The following is a 23,313-nucleotide window of genomic DNA, read 5'->3' as shown; positions in this document are numbered from 1 at the left end:
ATACAACAAAAATCCTACCATAGATCACGCTAAAACTAAACTTTTTATAATATGTTTTATATAAAACATATAAAAATAAAACAACCAAAACAGCAACTTATAATGAGATGTATAGGTGCAAAAGAAAATAAAAAATATCAGGGGTTCTGTGGACATCAAACTACTTCTGCTTGATGGTTATTTCACATATCCACCACCCCCTCATTAAAGTAAGTCCTCCTTACATTAAGTAGAGCTTTATGTTAAATAAAGCTGTCAGAGGAGCATATTTAACAATTAACCATTTAGTGCCTATAAGGAAAGCTGTGCATTCATTTACCTCTACAAACAAGCAATAATTATATTATAATTTATGGTAGCTTCGATTGCAGGCACTGTGTGTGTAAACTACACGCCCCTCTCCTTCCTCCTGAAGTTTTTTTTTCTGCAGCAGGACACCTCCCGTCTCTTGCTCCCTTGCTGTGAGCATGGGCTCTGCATCTGCAGAGAGATCAGAGGACACCAGAAAATGGCTGGAGAAGGTAAGTGGGCAAGGGGGGGGGCAGATACATGGCAGAAGAAGAGCGCAGGGGGCACAGACAGGACTGGAAGACACACACACACAGAAAGAGGCTTATTTTTAGGCAACAAATTTAGTTTCCTGAATAAAAAAAGCCCCCCAAATTACGGCCGAACCAAAAGGGCAGATAATGAAATTTGTTGTCCGTTACTAAACATAAAAATTGGTCCAAAATGATTTTCGTCCTTGTGCACAAGTCTATTAAAGATTATGGGTGTTTTTAGAGATAGAGACCCATCACAAATATGTAACAATTACAGAGGAATCTGCTTAATGTTTTTTTGATCACTCTAACAGTGCGGACCAGAAGGTCCATACAATGTGTAGAACAGGGCCATATTGGAGAAGAAAATAATTACTGGCACTTTAAAGCCGACAGTCTCTAAATAATGTACATACAGCTGGTGGCAAGATACACGCAATAAAAGTCCCACTCTGCTGCGGGAGTGACAGTAAATGTAATGTGCGGCTCATTTGGCCACCAGCCCATCAAACCAGTTTTTGAATTGGCCAGCCTGGGCCTGTTCTAGTTTGGATTGACTAATGAACATATATAAAAATAGCTGTAATTTAGGGTAGACTGTACAGTATATTTTGTATCTACATATATTATTTTATTCTATACTGTTAAACAAATGTTACATTTTTGTTAAGAAAACGTGTTAACCCTTTTCATATTTAAAAAGAACAAAATTTGGATACCACACAAAACTTAATTCCATTAATATGGGCCACTGGTTGATAACCTGAAAACATTTGGCAATGCTTTTTGTAAAGGCACCATAAAATTCCTTCTTTATACAAACACTAGGATGGATTAAGGAGATAAATCACAGTTTATTTAACTGCAATCCTCCCATACACTACAAGAGAAAAACATACATAAAACAGTGATACCTTTTAGATCAGTTATTTAGTTTACAATATTTCTTCTTTTTAGCCCATATTTTCATATGGCAGTCTACAGGAAGATTGTTGTTCAGTTTATTTTGATGGATTTATCTCAGATTTTGAAACCAGCCAGTTTTTACAATTCAATTATGTTAAATATTTGCCTATAGTTAAATAAAACAGGAAAAAAAATGATGAATTAAAATATATATGCACATAAATCACAACAGGACTTGGTATGTCTTTCTTGAGTAATCATAAAACGCCAACTCACAGCTTTATTTACCTTTTTCAAATACTCCCTTAAACCCGTCCTTGCAAAAAGACCCTTTATCCCAACTATATTTTTACAATAGCAGGTACTAAGCTGTTATACAATCTCCACAACAACCGTCACTTTCTACACTCCTTCGACATTGATAGTCTACAGACAAGGTTATTAAGTGTACTGGTTTGTAAGTATCATTTCAATACTCTTATTTTATCCTGTCCTGGAATTTGCTAGCCTAATTTTTACAATAGTAAATATGGTTAGTTTATTACATAATGTAAGGGTAGTTAAATGTAAGTACTTGTAAGTGTTCAGTATAGTACCCTGACTTAATGCGAGTTCTTCAACATTATACAACCTATAGTAAACTGTATAATTCTGTGTATGTATGCTTTCTCCTGCTTTGGATACTTTTAAATCAAGATACTAATCTGAGTTGTTCATGTTGTGTAAAAAAATTAATGTCTATGATCTATGTAAGATTTTAGTCAATTACATGAAACAAAATCTATAATTGTCTAAATGTTGCTGTTATAACCTTACAATTTTTTATGTTTATTGAGTTGAAAAGACCTAAGAACAGCAAATTAAGATGTTTTACTCCAAGTTATTTCTAGTTTCAACAACCTGCTGTTTACATTGGAATGAAAACGCACCAGGTTAACTTGAACTTGAAATCCAATAGGTGAAGCTATACTCTCTGGATATTTATGTGACAACGATTATCATACTAGTAAACCGGTATTGCTTACATTTTATGGAAAGCCGCTAGATTGTAAGCTGCACCCTCTTTGCCTAATGTATCAGTTTGTGTTAGTTTGTCAATTCTAGTGTTGTCATACCATTTAAATGTATGTACTGCAATAAATGCTACATAAATTGTTGGTGCTATATAAATAAAACAAAGTAATAACAATAAAAGCCACTCTGCTTGTATTGTTCCTGCTTTTTTATTCCTGTCTTATTAAGCATTCTTGACCTATTTTAAACCAATTTACAAGGACCTTATTTCATAAACCAACCTGTAAAAATATCTCTAAAAAATATTTTTCATGTAAGGTATTCAGGATTTCTATTAAGCTTTCAATTCTAAATTAGTTATATTGATATATTTGATTGCAAACATTGAGGAACTACATAGGAAAATACCACCTTTTCATCTTGAAAGGGGAATTCCATATTTCTCATTCTAGAACTATTGCAAGGATTTCTTAGAAACTCCTCCAACCTAACAGTGTATTTTCAACAGACCTGAATTTCTATCCTTTGAAGCAATTACCATAATAAAAACTAGAATTTGTTTTCCCTGAAGAAAAAAATTGTAGTTAGGTATGGAAAAAAATATCAGCTTTTACTTGGTGAATCCAATAATATTATTTTAAAACATTATATTACATATTTATAACATTATATAATAGTTATTTTATTTACTTAGCCCATAGAAAATAATTCGATTTATGTTCTCTGTAATGAAAAGCGTATATGAATTTATCATCTGACATGTGGATAAAAACATCTCTGTAACGAAAAGTCTGCATGAACTTAATTGATGTATGGCCAGCTTTGTCACAAACGCTTTCTCACATCCGAGAAACGCATTATACAATGTCTGCCTCTTTTATTTTATGTTTCGTTACCTAAATGAATAGAAAACTAAACATGATCATAAGTTTGGCAAACTTACACCTCTAAGGCACATGGCAACAGACTAGAAGCGGGAATACAGAAACTCAGAGACTACAGAATAGAGAGATCAGCCTTGAGCGTCTTAAGAATCTGATTAATGTGCTGTACTAACAGAGTTGACAGATAATTTGTTTTTCAACACTTTTTATGTCAGTACTTCGATGCCGGAAGCTTTTCCTTGCAAATCTGGTTCACAGATATATGGCATCTTTAAGATTTGAAGGTAAAATCACCCACTGCACAGGCAAAACATGCACACCAAGGAATTATTATTTTACATACAGGGAAACATCCACACACAAATACTGGATGTTTTATGTTTCTTGGTTTTTTTCTTTCAGTTTTTCCGCAAATACACATGTTTAGCAAATATGGATGACAGATCAATTGTAATTTATTTTCTGTTAACACTGTATCATCATAAAGAAAACTGGTAAAAATGAAAAAAAAATCTATTTCAAATATCTACATGTAAAATTTTAGGCAGTGAAAAAGCACTTTGTTGACAAGTGTGGAATGATGTATGTTAAATGTCAGAAATTGCTGAATGCTTTTAGTTGCCACAAACAAGTTCACATATCAGAACAAACAATACTGCTAAATATTATTATAGTCATTTTTCTCACTTGTTTTGTCTTCAGAATTGTCAAAATGTACTTGGGGTAGGGGAAGAACAAAATATTGAAATTTGAACATTTTTTCAAAATGTTGAAATCGAAGCAATATTTAGAATCACTGATGAAGAAGAAACACTGTGGCATTGGTGTAATATACACAATGCACTTTTTATCTGTAATGTACATCAAATACTTTACAACAAAGCATTAACAAAAAGCAAGAAACATCTTGCTGTACAGAGGAAACCTCAAATGCAACTTGAAGCCTAGATTCACAATGGATGAGAGTAGTAAACAAAATGTGAGAAGCTGTTCCCCTTAAATAGTGTAAACTAGATTCTTGTGCTTAACATAAAATCGTATCACACACCCCTTTACGGACATTCTCCCGCCACCCTCAAAACACAGTCATTTTACACTATATTTCTGCAGACGCTGAGGTCAATTACTAAAGCACAAACATGCTACCACTGTTTCGCCATTCATGTGACACAACATTGCTATTATGCTTTATTAAATGACCCTACTTTAGTATAATTTTGATATTCCCCTCCAATCAGAAATTTTCACTTGGGAAAACGCTTAGTAATTATTATTATTATTATTATTTTTTTTACAAAATATTAGTTTCCACAACACCAGCCTTCTAAAACACCATAATCATTTTTCCACAATAGTAATAAGGGCCTTTCTAAGGAACAGGCTTGACAAACTAAATTTGCAAGGAAAGATGTCTTGTGATATGCATGCACATGCACAGTTTCCTGGATCTTTGCGTCATGATCAAGTCTCAAATCCAGTAGTCTGGAGAGGCTGGATCTTTGTTTCACGATCAAGTCTTACACCCAGGAGTCTGGAGACGCAGGGTAGTGGCTTGTTTCATAATTCAGTTCACTATAGGGACGAGCAGCAGAATAGAAGTCAACATAATTGCCAGTTGACTTTAGTCCCAAATGCATATTGTACTCGCTGGCTGGAGGACGATGGTGCACCTGATCCTCAAAGAAGGAGTCATCATAATTTCGTGTTGAATTCTGAAACGGTTGGTAGTTGTCATAGTCTTTTCTAGCGGATTCTTGGGGAACAGGCTGTGTAGAAATCTAGAAGAGACAAATATCAGCAACGTTGTTAAAATTAATATAAAGGTACATGAAATTATTAAAAAGTATTGTCTATTTAACTGTTCATTTTTATAATTGTTTAAACAGAAAAAATAGAAAAGGATTGGAAGCTAAAGTGTTTATGTGGATGAAATTAGGTGACTAACATTTCATACAAAAACCTTTAAAGAATCACTTTCTTATACCACAGCTGATATTATTTTAAGGTAAGTTAGATTTTGGTCAACTTTGATAGGATGTACGTACACAGTCAGCTAAAATGTATGAGCTCCAATATATCACTAGATGTTATTTAGGAGAATCATGATATCCTAATGTTTAACCTATATGATTGTTTTTATGATATGAAATAATAATAATAGATATGTATGTCCTTAGGGACAGAGAACAATTATATCAATATACTATTCTGCACTGGTAAAATTACAGTATTTTACTGCCTGAAAGGAACTCAGTTCATGCAGTGTTTCAAAAGTATTAAACGAAATAAAACAGGGTATCGTAAAGTATAGTGCAGTCTATAAGAGAATTTTAAATAAAATTGATTTCGCACTTTGCAAGCAAATTCACGGATGTTTACATGTGCTTAATGTATGTATATTTGTATATATACACACATACACAGTATTTTCGCTTTGTTTGTTATTAACTCACAGTTAAAGATGTTGCAGGGCCGCTAACACCCACCCTGTTTCTATCCTCAGGTAGAGATATAAGAATACTTGCTACCTGTGAATAGAAAGGTGGAAAAATCATATTAAACTATCCAACTCATTAACACCAGGTTCCCATTCTTCACCAATAAAATTCTATGTTCCTTGAACACAGTTTAAAACTTAACATGGATACTTCTTATTTGTTAGCATTTTATAATAGTTTGTCTTCTTTAGCAAAGAAAAAAGCCAAATAAATCACAGGCATTATTTATATGAGTACTAGATACACCAATCAGAAATAGATTAAAGGAATTAGATAAAAACATAAAAAAGGGGTAAACTATAAAGAATCTACCCTGTTTTTTGCTAAGCAAAATAAATAATCTTATCTGGAACATGAGAACTGAGAAAGAACTTTGGTCAATGCTATTGAACCTGTGAAAGTTGGATTTCATGCATTGGGAACAAAACATTGTCTTAAGATCTAATGACTATGAGTTAATTGTGCTAACATCACAAAACTGGTTTTAAAGGTATGTGTAGGAGAATAACTTAAAGGTAGACTGGTATCCAGTTAAAATTATTGAGCCTAATCATTAGCATGGAAAATAAAGACAATGCTTTACTTAAAAATAAAATTAATTGCATACTCTAGTACCTTAGAAAAATTAACATTTGCAGATCTGTTATTTTATGTTGTCATCTTAAGGTTTAATTGCTTGGAAACAAATAAACTTTAATATGCATTCTTTATGAGTGGGACTAAGTGTGATATCGGAACGTCCCTATTTTAGTTTGTTAAGCACTATGAGATGTTTACTTATTTATCAAATACTGTATTTGCTCGATTATAAGACAAGGTTTTTTATACCCCTCGTCTTATAATCAGACCTCAAATAGGTCTCACTATGAGACTAAGATCCAGATCCCCCGCAGCGCTGCAGGGGACCTGGATCCTCCTGTCTGGTAACCGCCCCCCCCCCAAACTTACCGGTGCTTCTCACTCCCCGGTGTGTAGCCTGCGCAACTTACGCTGCAGCCGGAAGGAGGTTCCGTTAGCAGAAGGGGTTGTCTGCATCCATCGCGCAGACCTTCCCCGGCTGTCAGAGAGGAGAGTTCCCTGCTCTTTCAGCCGGAGGGTGTATGCGCGATGGACGCAGACAACCCGCGCTGCTAGGAGGGATAATGGCATGAGACTGGTTTTCAAAGCTTGGGCTAGGTCCTTTAACTCTAATGAAAGGTAATGTTCATGGTATAGCATAGAAAGAGATTTTAGAAAATTGTATGCTTCTAACTTTGTGGCACCAGTTTGAAGAAGGTCCTTTCCAGTTCTAGCATGACTGTGTACTCGAGTTGCCTCGAGTTGCACTGGGACCTGACCTTAACCCCATTTATCACATTTAGGATGAACACGTATTGAGAGTTGTGCCTTCTGATCAAACATGTGATAAAGCAATATAATATATAACCATATATATTAAAAAAAACAGCTTAAAACGAGCATGTCTATACCTGGTTGTGTTTAATATCTTCTGCAGGTGTACCATAGGAATTCCTATATAAAGTTGAGGTTCCAGAGTTTTGCGCTAAAAGCAAATAAAATGAGACAGAAAAAGTAAGTATAACAATTTTTTGAATGAAACAATGAAACAAGTAAAAATAAAGGGAATCATTGCAGGACTGTAAGACAGAAGCCCTTTGTACCATTAATGATCATACTCCAGAGATGAGGTCTCTGCATGTCTCTACAAATACCCCGATACAGAAAAAGTACTCCATCCTCCAAATTAGCCTCTGCATCACCCAGTACAGAATACACCGTGTTCCTGTTGTGCAGTTTAAGTAAATGTATAAATGGCACAGCAGCAAGTAAATCGCAAATCGGGGTCCCTTACCACCAGGGGTGCTGGGGCAAATGCCCATTTTGCCCCAATGTTAATCCACCCCTTCCTACATAATATGAAACTAAAGAAGAACTATATTTTAATAGCTTAATTTATTTTTGATCATATTTTTAGATTTCAATTCCTAATACATCTTAGAATTCTAAGCAAAGGAAGACATTTATTTATAATTTGAGAAAGGCCAAGAGCCCTGTCTGTACCAATGGCAGATTCTTCCTGACTTTAGGTGATTATTATAAAATAACACAACTGTATCTGTGGTTCATATTTCAAGACACCATAATCCCAGCATAAACTGTAAAATTCTCTAGTAGTGCCAATATGAAAACAGGCGATGAAAAGCACTAGGAATATGTGATCTTAGTCAGTCGATTCTAGTCTTGTCATATAAATGGAATATATGCATTGCGTGAATTGTTGGAGCTATAGAACTAAAATATAATAATAATAATAACTTCCCCTAGGCTATTCAGCTATCAAATTATTTACATATTTTTTTTTCGTTTTTCCCTTACTTAGCAGTCTATTCCATAATCATGCAGGGTAAATTATAGGCTTCCCTAACAAGTGTTTGACAAGCTGAGATTTAGTGAAAAATATTAAGCGCTGACCTTCACATATCTTTCCTTATAGCAATGATAGCTATATAGATCTTAGTATTGAACTACACTGTAAATACTCCTTTACCATAGGAGATTTACTTTTGAAGCCTTAGTATGAGCATTTCAAACTGGTTAAGCTCTTTCCACAGAGAAAGTGGTCAATATCTGTCTTTTGTTCTATAGATTCTGGCATAATGTCTCAATATTTGTTTTTTTTGTGTTTTTCTTAAGAAAACTTTTATACTTAAGACCAAGGAATTGGCTTAATGGTCTAAAGTAATCGAATAGCAATCCTTCCATGAATTGCAATCAATGTATCACTGTTTTGTCTTATTTTTCATTACAATCTATGGGAGGATTTCCACGAATCTATACAGCTCTAATAGTCAACTTATTTACTTTCATTGATATATTGCTAGTGGGCTACACTTGTTTAATGAATGGATTACAAATATCAATTAAACATTCTTAGTTTTTAAATATTGCTTCTCACATAAATCAATATTCTTCCCACAAATGTATAGTTAGTGATATGCTCAAAACAAAATGATCCCTCTAGTTTTATGCAAAAATATAAGTAAAAAAATGTCCAAAAGCACGGGGACTTTGGGAAAAAAAAGTCATGGCTTCCATGTTATGAATTTGAGGCCTGCTTAACTTATGGGCATTCCAGCCATTGGTAAGCTAATTTCATAATTATACACGCAGATACATAGATAAAAAATATACACTCACTCCAAAACTTTATATAAATCCTATCTTTAACTATGAAAAACTTGTCTATGATGCTGTGTCCACTTCTATACCATACCTGTCATTGCGTCTTTCCTGGAAGTGTGTTCTCCTTTGTAGGTGGCATTTGATCCTGTGGATTCGTAGTCAGCTTTCCTTTCTTTGAGGCTGATCATTTCCCGAGGGGAGGCTGGGGCACTTGCTGTACAATACAGATAAAGAATACATAATATGGTCAGCATGGGCACCCTGACTGGTCTGTGGCCATGCAGCCCCATATGCAACAAACTACGATGCACTGTGTATTCTGATACCTTTCTATCAGAACCAGCTTTAACTTTTTTAGCAATTTGAGATACAGTAGCTTGTCTGTTCGGTTTGACCACACGGGCCAGCCTTCTCCCCCCACGTGCATCAATAAGCCTTGGCCTCACATGACCTTGTTGGCAGTTCAACGCTTTTCCTTGCTTGGACCACTTTTGATAGATACTGACCACTGCAGACTAGGAACACTCCACAAGAACTGCAGTTGTGGAGATTCCCTTGTCAAAGTTGCTTAGATCCTTACTCTTGCTCATTTTTCCTGCTCCTAACACATCAACTTTGAGGACGAAATGTTCACTTGCTGCCTAATATATCCCACCCACTGGCAGGTGCCATGATAACAACATTATCAGTGTTATTCACTTTAGTGATCATAATGTTATGGCTGATCAGTGTGTGTGTATATTTTAAATATAGTTTGTCGCCTTTATCATGAACGGTGTTGCACTATGCATATTTCTTTTTATCATCCTTTCCATTTGTCCGTCTGACTCTCTGTGGAGATGTTCAGTCTATATCTCTTGAACAAGTGGAATTCTTGTCTACTGTTTATTTCTGCTACTGGGAGTTGGGGAATCAAAACACTGAATTGTAGCAGACTGAATAAATGCTTAAAATGACAAACGATAGAGAAATGAAAGAGAATGTAAATATGCATGCATATTTGTCATTTACATAAATTATGGATTTTTCTGCAGCATAATCTTTTTTTCTTTAAAAAAAAAGGTATAAAAATAATTTACCTAATTTATATTTTAATACGCATTTCAATACATCCTGCAGCTGCATATGGTGTGTAGCCATTGATCATGTTAATTGTATATTATCACATATGTTTCATTAGGGTAAATGGGTATTTTAACTTGATTTATTATCATTTCAGTGCAATGGTTTATTCAAGCTTGGTTGTATTGCAACTTAATGTCTCAATAACCATAGTTACAACTTGCCAGATCTGATGTCACAGCAAAGCCAGACTACAGGTCAACATATGACCGTGTTTTGGGGACAAAAAAGGGCTAATACCAACAGCCTTCTGTCTCTGCTTAACCAAATACAAAAACCAACTTAACAACATTTCCATATAAACAATCGAAAAAATGACATGCAATCCCCTAAGGCTATGAGTTGAATTGTGAGCACTGGCAAAAATTGCTATATTTTATGTTTAATCAGAGTAAAATTGGTTCCAACATAAACCTATAATGTTACCACTCTAAAGAGCCAGATGTTGAAGTCCTGTATGTAGGGGGAATACAGGGGGAATGATCAAGCCCATGCATTCCAACCCTATGCTGTGGCCAAATTCTCTTTCTAAAACGACAGGCATATGCAAACAAGATAGTTTATGGATCCATTGGTAAGGAAATTACCTCCTTTCTGTCTTTGTGTGAGTGTGTTAGTCTTAGACATGCCCAAAATATTGTATGTTGTACCTGGAGTGTGGCCATGGGTGTGGTTTTACAGCTAAAATGTTTGGTTTAGTAGACAGAAAAGAGGGGAGAGAAAGAGAAACAGAGAAGAGAGTAAAGAAAAAGAAAGGAAAGAACTAAGGGAGAAGAGAGATAAAGGAGAGGCAATATATAAAAAATGACTGGTTGTCACAGTCACCCCTTCGATGCCGCACGCACGCATGCATGCATGCAGAAGACTGCTCGCGTGCGACAGTTTCCAGGGGAATGCATTAACCCCTCCGATGTGGGTGGGCGGGAGTCCAACCACCGGCATCGGGGACGGAGGTCTGGAGCTGGGAGTCTTGCTTCTGCCGGGCATCATATTGCCCGACGAAGCAGTGACTCCCAGCATCTGGTACTTACCCGCGCTCTGTCCGGTGCTATTTCTCCTGGTAGTACGGAGGGGGGGGGGTGCGGCCAGTCTGCTTCAGAGGCGGGGTTCTGGGAGATCCTCCAGTGCTACTGTGTCACAGGCTGGGAGGCGGAGCCTGTGATTTGGCGCCGGTTTTAAATACCCCGGATATGCTTTGTCTGGTACCCTGTTGTGGTCTTTGTTGCAGTTGATTCCTGTTATTTGTTCTCTGAGTATCTCCGGATTTTTGACCCTTTGCTTACCTGACGATCCTTTGCCTGACGATTCTGTACCGTATCCTGTGTCTCCTGGTTTCCAGTTTTGGCTCGTCTGACTACCCGCTCCGTTGCTGATCCGGCTTGTTGGACTACCCGCTCTGTTGCTGACCCGGCTTGTCGTACTACCCGCTCCGTTGCTGACCCGGCTTGTTGGACTACCCGCTCCGTTGCTAACCCGGCTTCTCTGACCATCCTGTCCGTTATTTCCCTGGTGTTGCTGTATTAGCTCCTGGCTTCTACGTCTGCTGTTCATACCCTTGCATCCAACTCATTCCTATTAATATCCGCTTACACCCGGCCTCCTCACTGTTGGGATCATCTAAGTCCCAGCTCCCTGTCACTAAGGGTTTCCTTTGGTGGTTGGGTTCTGGGCAGAACAACTCCTGCGGTGTGCACTATTGTGTAAGCGGTCGTGACACTGGTTAGGGGAAGAGTGTGGAGTGAGAAGAAAGAGAAACAGTGGGGAAAATAAAAAGAACAGAAGAGGGAATAGAGAATGGAAGAGAAACAATTGAAAGGAGAAAAACAGAGCGAAGAGGAGGGGAGAAAGGTTAAGAGAGGAAAGTTACACTGGATGGAGAAAAGAAAAGTGTAAAAAGAGAGAAAGCAAGAGTCAAATTACAGAGTAGAAAGAAAAGAGAGAAAGAAGAGGAGAGAATAAGGGAAGGAGTAGACGAAAGGAAGAAGGATCTCGCTTCTTTCACTTTCCCAAAGTCCCTCCTCTGAGGCATGCAGACTCAGTTAGCCACCTCGGCAGGTAGTAACCTATATGGTACCCTAGACTGACCATATTTCCAGAGAACTTATGGTGAATATTTGCCACTTGCAAAATGTTTAGGCCATTCATACGCTTTGTTAAGCGTTCATCTACCTGTATCTGCATGACATCAGCCTCTAGCCATTTATAAAACAAACAATAAAATGTTTCTTTCTTGATATAATTTGAATTACCTGATCGGTTATTGGGAGACATCCGAACTGGAGATATGGAAGGTGTACGAGAAGAAGAGTACGGTCTTTGTCTGTCTCTTTCAATAGTTGATGATGAGGCTACAAAATGATACTGTGACCATCCATCCTAAGAGACAAAAAAGTTAAAGTTACCTATAAAATCTAACCAAAATCAAATATTTAGGTTCCAGAGGGCAATGGATGACCATCAAACACATGCAAATTAACATTTGCAGCACTAGAATAAGTACTATTCATTGTGTTTTCATGTCCTTCACGGGTTACGAGCCACGAATCACATGGTTACTTAGCAATTTCCTTGTAATATATATTATATGCTGAGTCAAGTTAGCTATTAGATGTATGGAGAATACTAATTCTGCAAATAATAAAACCTGGTAAAAGTTTTCTTTTTTTGGTTTTCATTATTTGTCAATTATAAAAACTAAATTTCCAGGAAAACTGATTAATTGTTCGATTAAGCCACTCAAGCCATTTAAACACTTAGAAACATAGTCATAAATAGAAGGTATTATTGTATTTTTTATATAGAAATGTCACAAAGTAAAGCCACAATGATATTATATGGTACTTTTACTGCAAACACTGACAGGATGCCGAGAAAGGACTTTGGCATTTACCAACATAATGTCTAATTTCTCTTTTGCCCTTTTTATCTTAATGCTAACATAACATAGCTGAAGTACAAATATCACCATGTCTTCTTTACTGAAATATACTACTTTAATAATGAAATATGACAAAGAAAACCACATATGAAAAGCTTAACTGTGGATGACAATATGTAGAATATTTAATTTTCTATATCAGTAAAACAAGTCATATTAATGCAAGAAAATGTGATATAGTAAGACTGCAAATAAATTCAAGACATCCTGAGCGTAAATACATTTTCATGAACAGATACACAGTATCATATATAGAAAAACTTTAAGTTTTAATCCTAAACATTAGAAATAAATTATGCAAGGTTATAATAACATTAAAGTACAAAGGTAATGGTTAACTATCTCACAACATTGATCACAATGGTATCTGATCATACTACGTGCAGAATATGCACTATTTACAGGGCCGGCCCAAGACAAAATGCCGCCTGGGGCGAAGTTTAAAATGCCCCCCCCATTATCTACCCTTCCTCTCCCTCCGTCCCTGCCGCTCCCCATTATCTAGCCTTCCTCTCCCTCTACTTACCTTTCAGCACTCCTGCGGAGAGTCTCCCTGTTTGGTCTCGGTGCCGGCTTGTAATGCTGAGCTCCGGAAATGACGTCATCTTCCGGCGCTCAGCATTACAAGCCGGCACCGAGACCGAACAGGGAGACTCGCCGCAGAGGAGAGAGAGAGGCGCCGAGCGGGTACTGACAACTTGGTAAGCGAAAACCATTCGGCGCCCCTCTCTCTCTCTTCCGCTTTAAAAAAAAAAGGGGTTGGGGCGCCTGGAGCAGTTGCCCCACTCGGCTCCATTGCTGGGCCGGCCCTGACTATTTACCCCTTTTCTGAAAAGGGGGGCAGCATATTACACCTAAGTACAAATTGTGCAGTGTTAACTACATGTGTCTCAGCTATCTGGGATAAAATTGTGGGGATCAGCCCTGACCTCCCCCTTGTATTGGATTTAAAAGATATTTTATATAACAATATTGTGCTTTTTTTTTTTAAAACCATTCTAGTTTCTGCATTATCTAATGTGTTCAGGCAGCTGCATATTGGCCATTTCTATGTTTTCTAGCCTTGTTATCTCAACCCAGTGTACTAGACAAACACCCTGGCTGCCTCACATAGGCTCACCCAGATGGACACTAATGCAAGTCTATGCAGGAATGGATTTCATAAGCACTACCATAAAGAGTTAATTCAGTGCAGGAAAACCACCCAAATTATCACAGAACTGGCAAAAATGGTAGCATCTGGGTCTACAGATAAAGGAATTTTATTGAAACAAAATTAGATTGAACTAGATTTTTGACAATGCTAACCTACATTACTGTATACAGCACTGTATTTTATTTTCAAATAATGTTTTTTCTCAATGGTACATCTCCTTTAACCCCTAGAGTGCCAGCTACATATATCATACGCAACTCATCATCTGTAGAGCCACTGGAAATGCTGCCCTGCCTGGAGGTAAGACCTTCCTTCACACAGTAAGGCAGTTCTTTTTGTTAAAAGAAGCGGCACAGCACTCCCATGAGTTTACCAGTAATTGCATCCCAGCATTAAACTCAGGGTTTATTCTGCTTGACCCCCCACTGCCCACAAAATGGATGCCATATCTCTGAACCTTACATACTTGCAAGTAAGCATTGCTCTAAACCCCTTGAGCTCAAAAAAACGAATGATGCCTGTGGAAGCCATACCCTCTGCGGTATGCTTCTATTTTAAATCCAGTTCTCTTTGTCATAAAAAAAAAGTTTAATGCATATGACCCATTCATTATTTCTACTTCCCGCTCTGTTAAATCATCAAGAAGACCAATCACAGGTTGTGAACTTAGCAGAACATCACAATCCATTTTCACCACAATTATTGTGTTTATTAACGACAGAGACTTAATGGCAGTTGTAGTAGTTGAAAAGTTTCTTCATGGGTCTATAGTGAAAACATCAAAACTCACGCAATTACCAGGAACATATTCAAAAGCTATTAGTACTAAACATTTAAAGAAATGTTTAAGATACAAAGGGGAGTATTTCAATTCAATATAAAATAAATACTGCCTGACATGCTACTTGCTTTCATTACTTTTTTTAAGCTCCAGTGACTCTAATGAAATTTAATTAAGCTGAATTGGATACTTTAAGGTGTATCAAGGTCTCCTGTGGAGTGTTCAAGCTATTTCCAAAAGCTAAGACTGTGCTAATGCATCACAGAAACAAATTTATCTAACATCATCTACTTATTAAGGACAGAACACTGTAAGAACCTGGTAAACTGGAACGGATTAGGAGCAATCATTTTTAACACCATATGATATTGTTTACTGTTCAAAGCCAATGAATTAGTGACAAAATGTTGAACTAATAAAACAATATCAGAAATACCTAAAACTCATAAAAAGAAGAGAAAATGTAGATGTGTTGATGAACAGGATACATTTTTGCGAACAAGGAGTATTTGGCTAGTCTCCAACAGATAAGTTAGGATATGCAAGTAGAGCAAAATGTGCGGTGATAATACATAATACAGAAAAATTAAGGAACTACTGATCAATGACCTGAGAACACAAGTTTATCCTACATGAGTGACCGAGCTGGTCTTTTCTATTGCGTAGCTAATGCCAAAACTTGCCATTTAGTTGATTTCAGAACATTCTAACAGTCTTCTTTGATATTTTAATATTTGTGACAAAGGGCAATATTTTAAAATTATCATCATTCAAGTTTTAGTTGCAGTTTTAGAAACATTGTAGAAATACGAGATGAGACTCCTACTGATAAGAGTACAAGTACCTATAAATAATTATACAGGTGTGGAAACCTGTAATAATATGAATTGGAATTGGTGAAGCAAGAAATATTTGACAGCTACTAAAAAAGTCAAAAGGTAATGGATTAAGTATCTAAAAAATTGTAAATGCATATTCTATGTTTTAAATAACCAAGGATGTAACTTCTTATACAATTACTCTTTCTAACCTTGAAATGAGTCAACCAAGGGTGACATTTTTTATGGATGACTGCACTGCAAGAACAGTTACCATTGGCATTACAAAGCACAATGAAGGCCATATTTGCTTAACATTTTTTAATGTTTTATCATAAATAAATCACATCCAAATGGTTTACTTGCATGCAGAGACCTAAAAAAGCCTAGCAACAACTTAGAGAGTGTAAAAATACAAAATTCCTCCTTTGGTAACACAGTGATGTCTCCTGTCTGTCTGAAATGCATATTTGGCATGCTAGTCCTATTCCGTTACACCATCCCATCCGCATTACAATGTGTGGAGCTGACCACACAAGAGTGACATTGTCAGTGGTAAAGGGCAAGCTTATTCAAATTATTGCCACTCTGCACCGTTTAGAAATGCATGGGCTTGATGCTAATAATAAGGAACACAAATAAAAGTAAAGAAAGACAATATGTTAAAGGGACCTAGCCTTCCGGGGCGTAGACAGCACCACCCGCTTAAGTCAGTGAGTGGTTCCGCTGACATCGCAGGCTGTCCCAATGACATTGGTGGGTGTTCCTACAGATAATAATGGGCATTCCCACCAATGTCGCAGGACACACACAAAGATTTCCAGATTATACAGATTTTAACACACATTGGCATTGTATTTGGTGATGTTAGGCAGGCGTGCAGATGCTGAGCCATGGAAACACATTCCATGAAGCTCCAATCACACAGTTTTTGAGCTGATATTAATGCCAGTGGAAGTTTGGAACTCTTCATCTATGGAATCAGCAGAGCGTTGGAGACTTTTACACACCGTGTGCCTCAGTCTTTTGCTTTGTGGCTGAGTTGCTGCTGTTCCTAAAAGCTTCCACTTTCCAATAATATCACTTACAGTGGAGCAGGGATGCAAATTCATAAACTGATTTATTGCAAAGGATGCAAGGTTTGGTTTAATTGCATTCTCCTTGCATTTGATGCTGCATAAAGTGTAGCTCAACATTTGTTCCCACATTTTCCACATTTATTGATTTAATTACTATACTATAATATGTTACCTATGCTTTTTCTATAATATGTTACCTATGCTTTATTTTTTTTTTCTGCTGGGTTATTGAGTTCTGGAATTGACCATAACTGAAGAGCTATTGGCTGATAGCAGCACTCAAGTTTATTGTTACATACTGTACATTATCACTGCACTTACCAGCACCAATTAGTTTACAAATGTACACATTTTTCCTCTTAGCCACAATGAGCAGGTAAATACATACACATAGTCCATGTGACAGCATGGGTGGAAAAATGCAGGTTTTATTTTGATTATTATTTTCTCATGGAGCACAATAAAAAAGTGATTGGTCATCATATGGCATCATATCATACCTCACTGGTTTATATATAAAAAAAAAATATATACATATTGCAAATAGGGTTTATAGTCCATGACTTGAACTATAGACTACAAATTAAGCAGGTAGAGACTCATAATAAGAATCTTTTCTTTCCAAATACATTTTGTAAAATAACGTATGTGTAAGCAAGTGAATAAATCCAGCCATAGGTGTTTATTGATGACTTTACCTCTTGACTTTGATTAAGGGAAAATAGCAGTGAGGTCTTAGGTTTAATTTCAAATCTATAATATAATAAAAACAAATTAGTTTTTAAAAGGAAGAGCTCATTAAAACTAGCAAGGATGGACAAACACCTTCCTCTTGAAACCAATTACTAACGCAATGCAGCTATTATTGGTTATAATGAGAATATATCTAATTACTTTATGTGTCATGACTATTAAAACTCAGCACTGGAAGTAATACTTCTGTTCTACAATACCTCAAAAGGATTTGCTAATGGATTTTTGCTACCGGAACATACTTCCACATGATGCCGATTTTAAAATTGCTTATACATTTTAGGCAGGTAAACCCAGCATATGGCTGTGAGAATATATTGATGGTGATATAGTATAATGGAGAAGTTTAACCCCTTAAGGACCTGTTTTTTTGCCTTTTGTACCCTTCGTGACTGAGGCTATTTTTCTTCTTTCTCGGTTAGCATACCCACACAAGTTATATATTGTTGGGGTTTTTTTAGAGCCAGAAGGGCTTCCTTTAAATTCGATATTTTGACCATATCATCTAATTTTGTATAAAAAAATAATAAAATATGGTGAAAATTTGAAAAAAACACTTTTATTTGAAAAATCCTTTACTCATCTGCAAAAGCTAATGACAAAATCTGCTGAATAGATTCTACTTTTGGTCCTGAGTTTAGAAATACACAAGTTATAGGGCAATAAGTACATGTAGTGTTTTTTAAACAAATCTGGTAATTCTGTCCCCATGTTCTATTCAGGACAATTTACCCACACCAGATATATATTTTTAAAAACTAGACACCCCAAGGTATTTAAAATGCTGGTATTTCAATACTTCCCATGTCCTAGTTTTACTACCAGCCTTTGTCAAGCTCTTTGGTTAGTAATTTATTTTGTGGGTGTTTTTTCACACAAATTGTACCTAAGGTATACATTTACAGCTCCTGGTATATGTCGTTTAATAACACCCCAATATGTGTTTAGTAACATCTCTTGAGTATAGTGATATCACCAATGCATGGGTTTGTTGGGTTGGGAGGTAAAAGGTAAAAAGTATAGATTGTTCAACTTAGAATTTTGACATCTTGTCATCCTGCCTCTAAGTCCAATTTGGGGCAACTTTGAAGCTGGCTAATGCAATTTACACCAATGAAACCATACAATTTTGAAAAACAGACATCCCAGGGTTATTCTAAATGGTGGTATTTTAACTCTTTCCATGCCAAGATAGAGCACTTTTTCATACATTTTGTTGGAAATGGATGGTTCCCCTGATGATGTCATCATTGCATAATTATTTTTAAATGTTACATTTTTTCCCCCAACTATATTTTTCTATATATTTGACTATTTTGTGACTATTTTTTAATGCCATGATGTGCCAGGCACATCATCGGTATGACAGAGCTGCGGATAAAGAGAAGCATTTCTGCACCTCCCTTTCTCCACAAATCAATTTGCACTACTCTGGCCTCTTGGAGTACTTTGGCAAAAAGGGTATAGCAATTCCTTCAATGGGGAGAGGGTGTGCAGTCCGCTCTATGACTCCCAAACAATGCAGCGGATAGCAAGAAGAACCGCGTAAAAAAAAGACAAAAAATGGGGATGTGGGAAATGGAGACAGGGACACGGAAGCGGTTGACAAAAAAAAGTAGGGACACATTGACTAAGAGTTAGAGTGAATAAGAGTATGAGATAATGAGGGAGAGTGTGACAGAGAGTCAATGTGTGAGACAAGCGAGAGAGTGAATGAGAGGGAGTCACAACGAATTTCGTTTCTGACTTGAAAAAGCCCTCTAAATTTTCTCCGAACCAAAAAGGAAGGAAAATAAATTTGTTGTAGAAATCATTTTTGGTCCATTTGGTCCATCAGTTTACATGATATCAGTCGTAATGTAATATCTCGAGGAAGGGACATGCATCTAAACTTATCCACATTCTTTATTTTAAGACATGTCAAGTGTGACTTGTATTCATACATGTATCACATTTCTTTTCTAATTAGCAATGCAAAATGAACACAATATGCTGGGCCTTTTGAGTGTCAGAATACAGAGTAATTCATTATACAACCTCTGGCACGCATGTTATATTTTTCTTATTGGGAAGAATTAGTGCAACATGGTGTCACTCCTTCAGGAAATATGCAAATATATTGGTAAATGTCATATTTTGAACTCGTCACCTCTCACATTTCTTTACCGTCCACTGTATAAATGTCATACCAGTCAATAATTATTACATCATTTCCAAGTGAGAGAATAAATATTTTTGAGTTGTGTGTTATTCTATTTAATATGTTTTTTTCAAAGAAATATTTATAAAAATATCATGGCATAGCAAATTATAAATATATAGAAAGCTTCAATTCAGTGTTATTAAGGTCTGCATTCTCACATTTCTTGACAGCTCTTTTGGGAAATAAAATGCTCCTAACCTAAAATGATGAACGTGATGCTCCCCCATATTTTAGGAGTGATATTTCAATAGGTAATTTCAGATCAGGTGTTAAATGTCTGATTTACCTTTCAGGCATTAAGTGGCTCAAATGCTACTGCATCTACTTACATCTCAAGTAAAACCAACTATTCCTGTTCATGGATTATGGGGTTTGGTTGGTGTATGAAGGAGGGTGGACATAGCTACATTAAGATTAAGCACATTTCTTTGCTGTCTTCCTTGCTCTATAATGTACCTAATAAGCCTTACGTATGTTGGATCCAGATTGTATTAAATATTTATTACATTTTCATTTACTTAGACATAAACTTAAATATACAATACTTGTCAAAATATGTTACTTCATTCAATAAATACTTCCCTGTACAAAAGATAATATGGCAAAGGACATATACAAACATCCATGAGACATGAGACATGACAAAGATCTGACTTAGCCTTAGGATCTTGCCATTTATATGCGCGCAAGATACTACTTGCCTATAAGTAGTACAATGGTCAGTAAACCAATGATTAGTAGCGAAAATGTCACTAATCAGCAAAAAATGTAATAAAAATGTAAAAATAATAAAAATGTATTTATTTTTACTAATAGCATGTGTTTTTTTTAACCTTGTGATCTGACTGATCCATCTCTCTCTCTGACAGATGTCATCGTCGCCGGGTCTTCCAGTGGTTGTCATAATCATCTGATCGCTACTGATCAATTAAGCTGATATCAACTGATCTGGAAGCACTGTTGACTTGCAAATCGGGGCTGTTGAAGAGTGATTGTCTAGAAAGAGTTTCAGGGCTGGACCTCACACTTGTGTGGGGCTAGAAGATACACTGGATTTCTTCCCTTAAGCTGTCCATAGCAGCTGGGATGCATGGGGTGACAACACAGCATAATTTCTAATGGGATATAATACGCACCACCCTTTTGAGGACTCTTGAAAAAAGAGATAAACTGTGCGTATTAAACTGAGATTTTATGGTAGTGGCTGCTGAAGATGTAGTGCAAATTTTTTGAGCTGGCCTCTCAAGGTGCACTAGTAAAACAATTTGAATAAATAAACCAGAAATATATTGATATCTGCAAAATGTCAACAAATGCTCTTGGAGCATGTCATCATGTGCATGGCCTAGGCATCCTAAAGGTAAGTGAAGACCCTGTTAGTACCCATAATGTTTTGTTTTTTTAGATATATTCCTTTAACAATATTTTAGACATATCTCCTAAGGGCGTCTTATTAAAAAAAGTTTTTTTCTGTTGAAAGTATACTTCATTTCCTGTCACATTTACATTGACTATTTTTTATGTACTGTACATTTTTAGTAAATACACCTATAGTTTTTTCACCATTACATTATATTTAAATGATCAAACGGTTCCAAGAAGATGTGAAGGGGTTAGACTAATGACGACAGAAGAGAATTTAGTACTTAAAACACTGGATGAGAATGATGGCATGTAGTTGGGAAAGAAATATGCATAGGGTACGAGAGAGAGGTATTGTGACAAGGAAGAGAATATGGAGAAGAAAAGCCTCATTTTGCACTTGCGCACAACTGCAGAAAAGAGATAAATAATTAAGACTGACTTTAATATAACGTTAGTATTTGGAATCCATAGTTTTCTAGGAAGATTTTCTACAACTGTTCACATGGGAATAGAAAAAAATCAACCGGAGGTGAGCAATAAAGATAGTGTAACAGAACGGTGGTGGGCATGATATTGCTAGGATGATGCTATATTATCTGAAATCCAAATTAAGGAAAGGTATTGGTAATAAAATATTCTTAAAGATGCAAGTTAACTGTGCCTTGAGAAACCTCCCAAGTAACAGATGTATTGTTAAACATAATCATAAAATTTGGAACATTCAACACATACATACCCACATTCACGCATATTTTGGAGATGTTCGAAACTACTGTCCTTTTAAAAAAATGTTGTGTAATGATTAATGCATAAAGTGCAGTACATTATCGTAGTAAATAAAAATGTGAAGTGGTACTTTCCCACAAGTACAGTGGCAATAAAAAGTAAATGAACCCTTTTGAATTACCGGGTTTTCTGCATTAATTGTTCATAAAACGTGATCTGATGCACATCTAGGTCACAAGTATAGACAAACAATGATAATGTTTATGTGTTTATTGAACACACTCATTAAACATTCACAGCACTGGTGGAAAAAGTAAGTGAACCCGTGGATTTAATAACCTCCCTTGGTAGCAATAACCTCAAATAAGCACTTCCGATAGCTGCGGATGAGACCTGCATAACGTTCAGGAGGGATTTTTGACCATTCTTCCTTATAGAACAGCTTAAGCTGCATTCTTAGGGTGCCTAGTGTGAACGGCTCTCTTGAGGATATTTTATAGCATCTATAATGGGTTAAGGTCTGGGCTCTGACTGGGCCACTCCAAAAGTCTTTGTGTGCTATTAGTTAAAACATATTCTGTTTGTTCATTATGGTAACTTAGATAAAAATCATATCATATTTTAAGACATTTATACATAAATGCTGGTAATTCAAAGTGTTCACTTACTTTTTCTTGTCACTGTATAAGCAAATACTACTCAAAATGCATCAACCACTTAACTACAACTTATCCATAGATTTACTAAAAAACATGTTTAAGTGCAAATTTACAAATCAAAATAGTATAGATTATTATTCCCTATTCAAATTCACTAGCCAATGAAGAAATATGTGGACTTTTTGTTTTTTGTCATGTGGAAGAATTTCAGACATCTCTTAATATGATGTACATGCTAAATTATGCATTATGCAATTAAATTTGAGCACTATGAAATTTAAGGCAGGATCTTGAAAGGGAATGTATTCAGTATGTTCTATCCTCCAACTGGATGGAACCTGGGTTTTTCTATATTACATAGTTTAGGTCTAATGATTTTGCTTGTACATCACTCAGACAGATATAACAATGAATGTTAGCTGACAGCCAGAATACCTGGATTTGGGAATTGATTCTGGTCGCTTGGCCCTGGGTGAGGGTATACAGAGCGTTGTCTGGCTCAGATTGAAGGGTAGGTGAATATCCTCTCTCCTCATTCACTTTCAAGCCTGGGGCATCCTGCTGCCACAAATCAATCAGTCATTTAGTCAGTCATTTCACAAATTACTTAACAATAAAATTATAATGGGCCAATGAAATTTTATTTAAAATATTAAGATAAACAACACCTATAAACCTATATACAT

General features: G+C 36.2%; 1 protein-coding gene across 2 annotated transcripts in view; it reads right to left on the bottom strand.

The window, feature by feature from the left end:
- Positions 1–3,779: 3,779 nt before the first annotated feature.
- Positions 3,780–23,313, bottom strand: part of CTNND2 (catenin delta 2) — a 396,723-nt gene continuing 377,189 nt past the window's right edge. The window contains exons 21-26 of one of the 2 annotated variants that reach the window (XM_053466295.1): positions 23,063–23,188; positions 12,399–12,525; positions 9,119–9,241; positions 7,314–7,387; positions 5,800–5,874; positions 3,780–5,124 (exon numbers count right to left, since the gene is read on the bottom strand). In XM_053466295.1, the coding sequence (XP_053322270.1) occupies positions 4,864–5,124; positions 5,800–5,874; positions 7,314–7,387; positions 9,119–9,241; positions 12,399–12,525; positions 23,063–23,188 (786 nt within the window). In that variant the 3' untranslated portion in view covers positions 3,780–4,863. The remainder of the gene's footprint in view (positions 5,125–5,799; positions 5,875–7,313; positions 7,388–9,118; positions 9,242–12,398; positions 12,526–23,062; positions 23,189–23,313) is intronic. The other variant, XM_053466296.1, reaches the window with a different exon arrangement.

This window comes from Spea bombifrons, chromosome 5 (assembly GCF_027358695.1).
Source record: "Spea bombifrons isolate aSpeBom1 chromosome 5, aSpeBom1.2.pri, whole genome shotgun sequence".
Lineage (NCBI taxonomy): Eukaryota > Metazoa > Chordata > Amphibia > Anura > Pelobatidae > Spea > Spea bombifrons.
The sequence above is the reverse complement of the archived record's forward strand: the minus strand, read 5'-3'. Positions and strand labels throughout refer to the sequence as shown.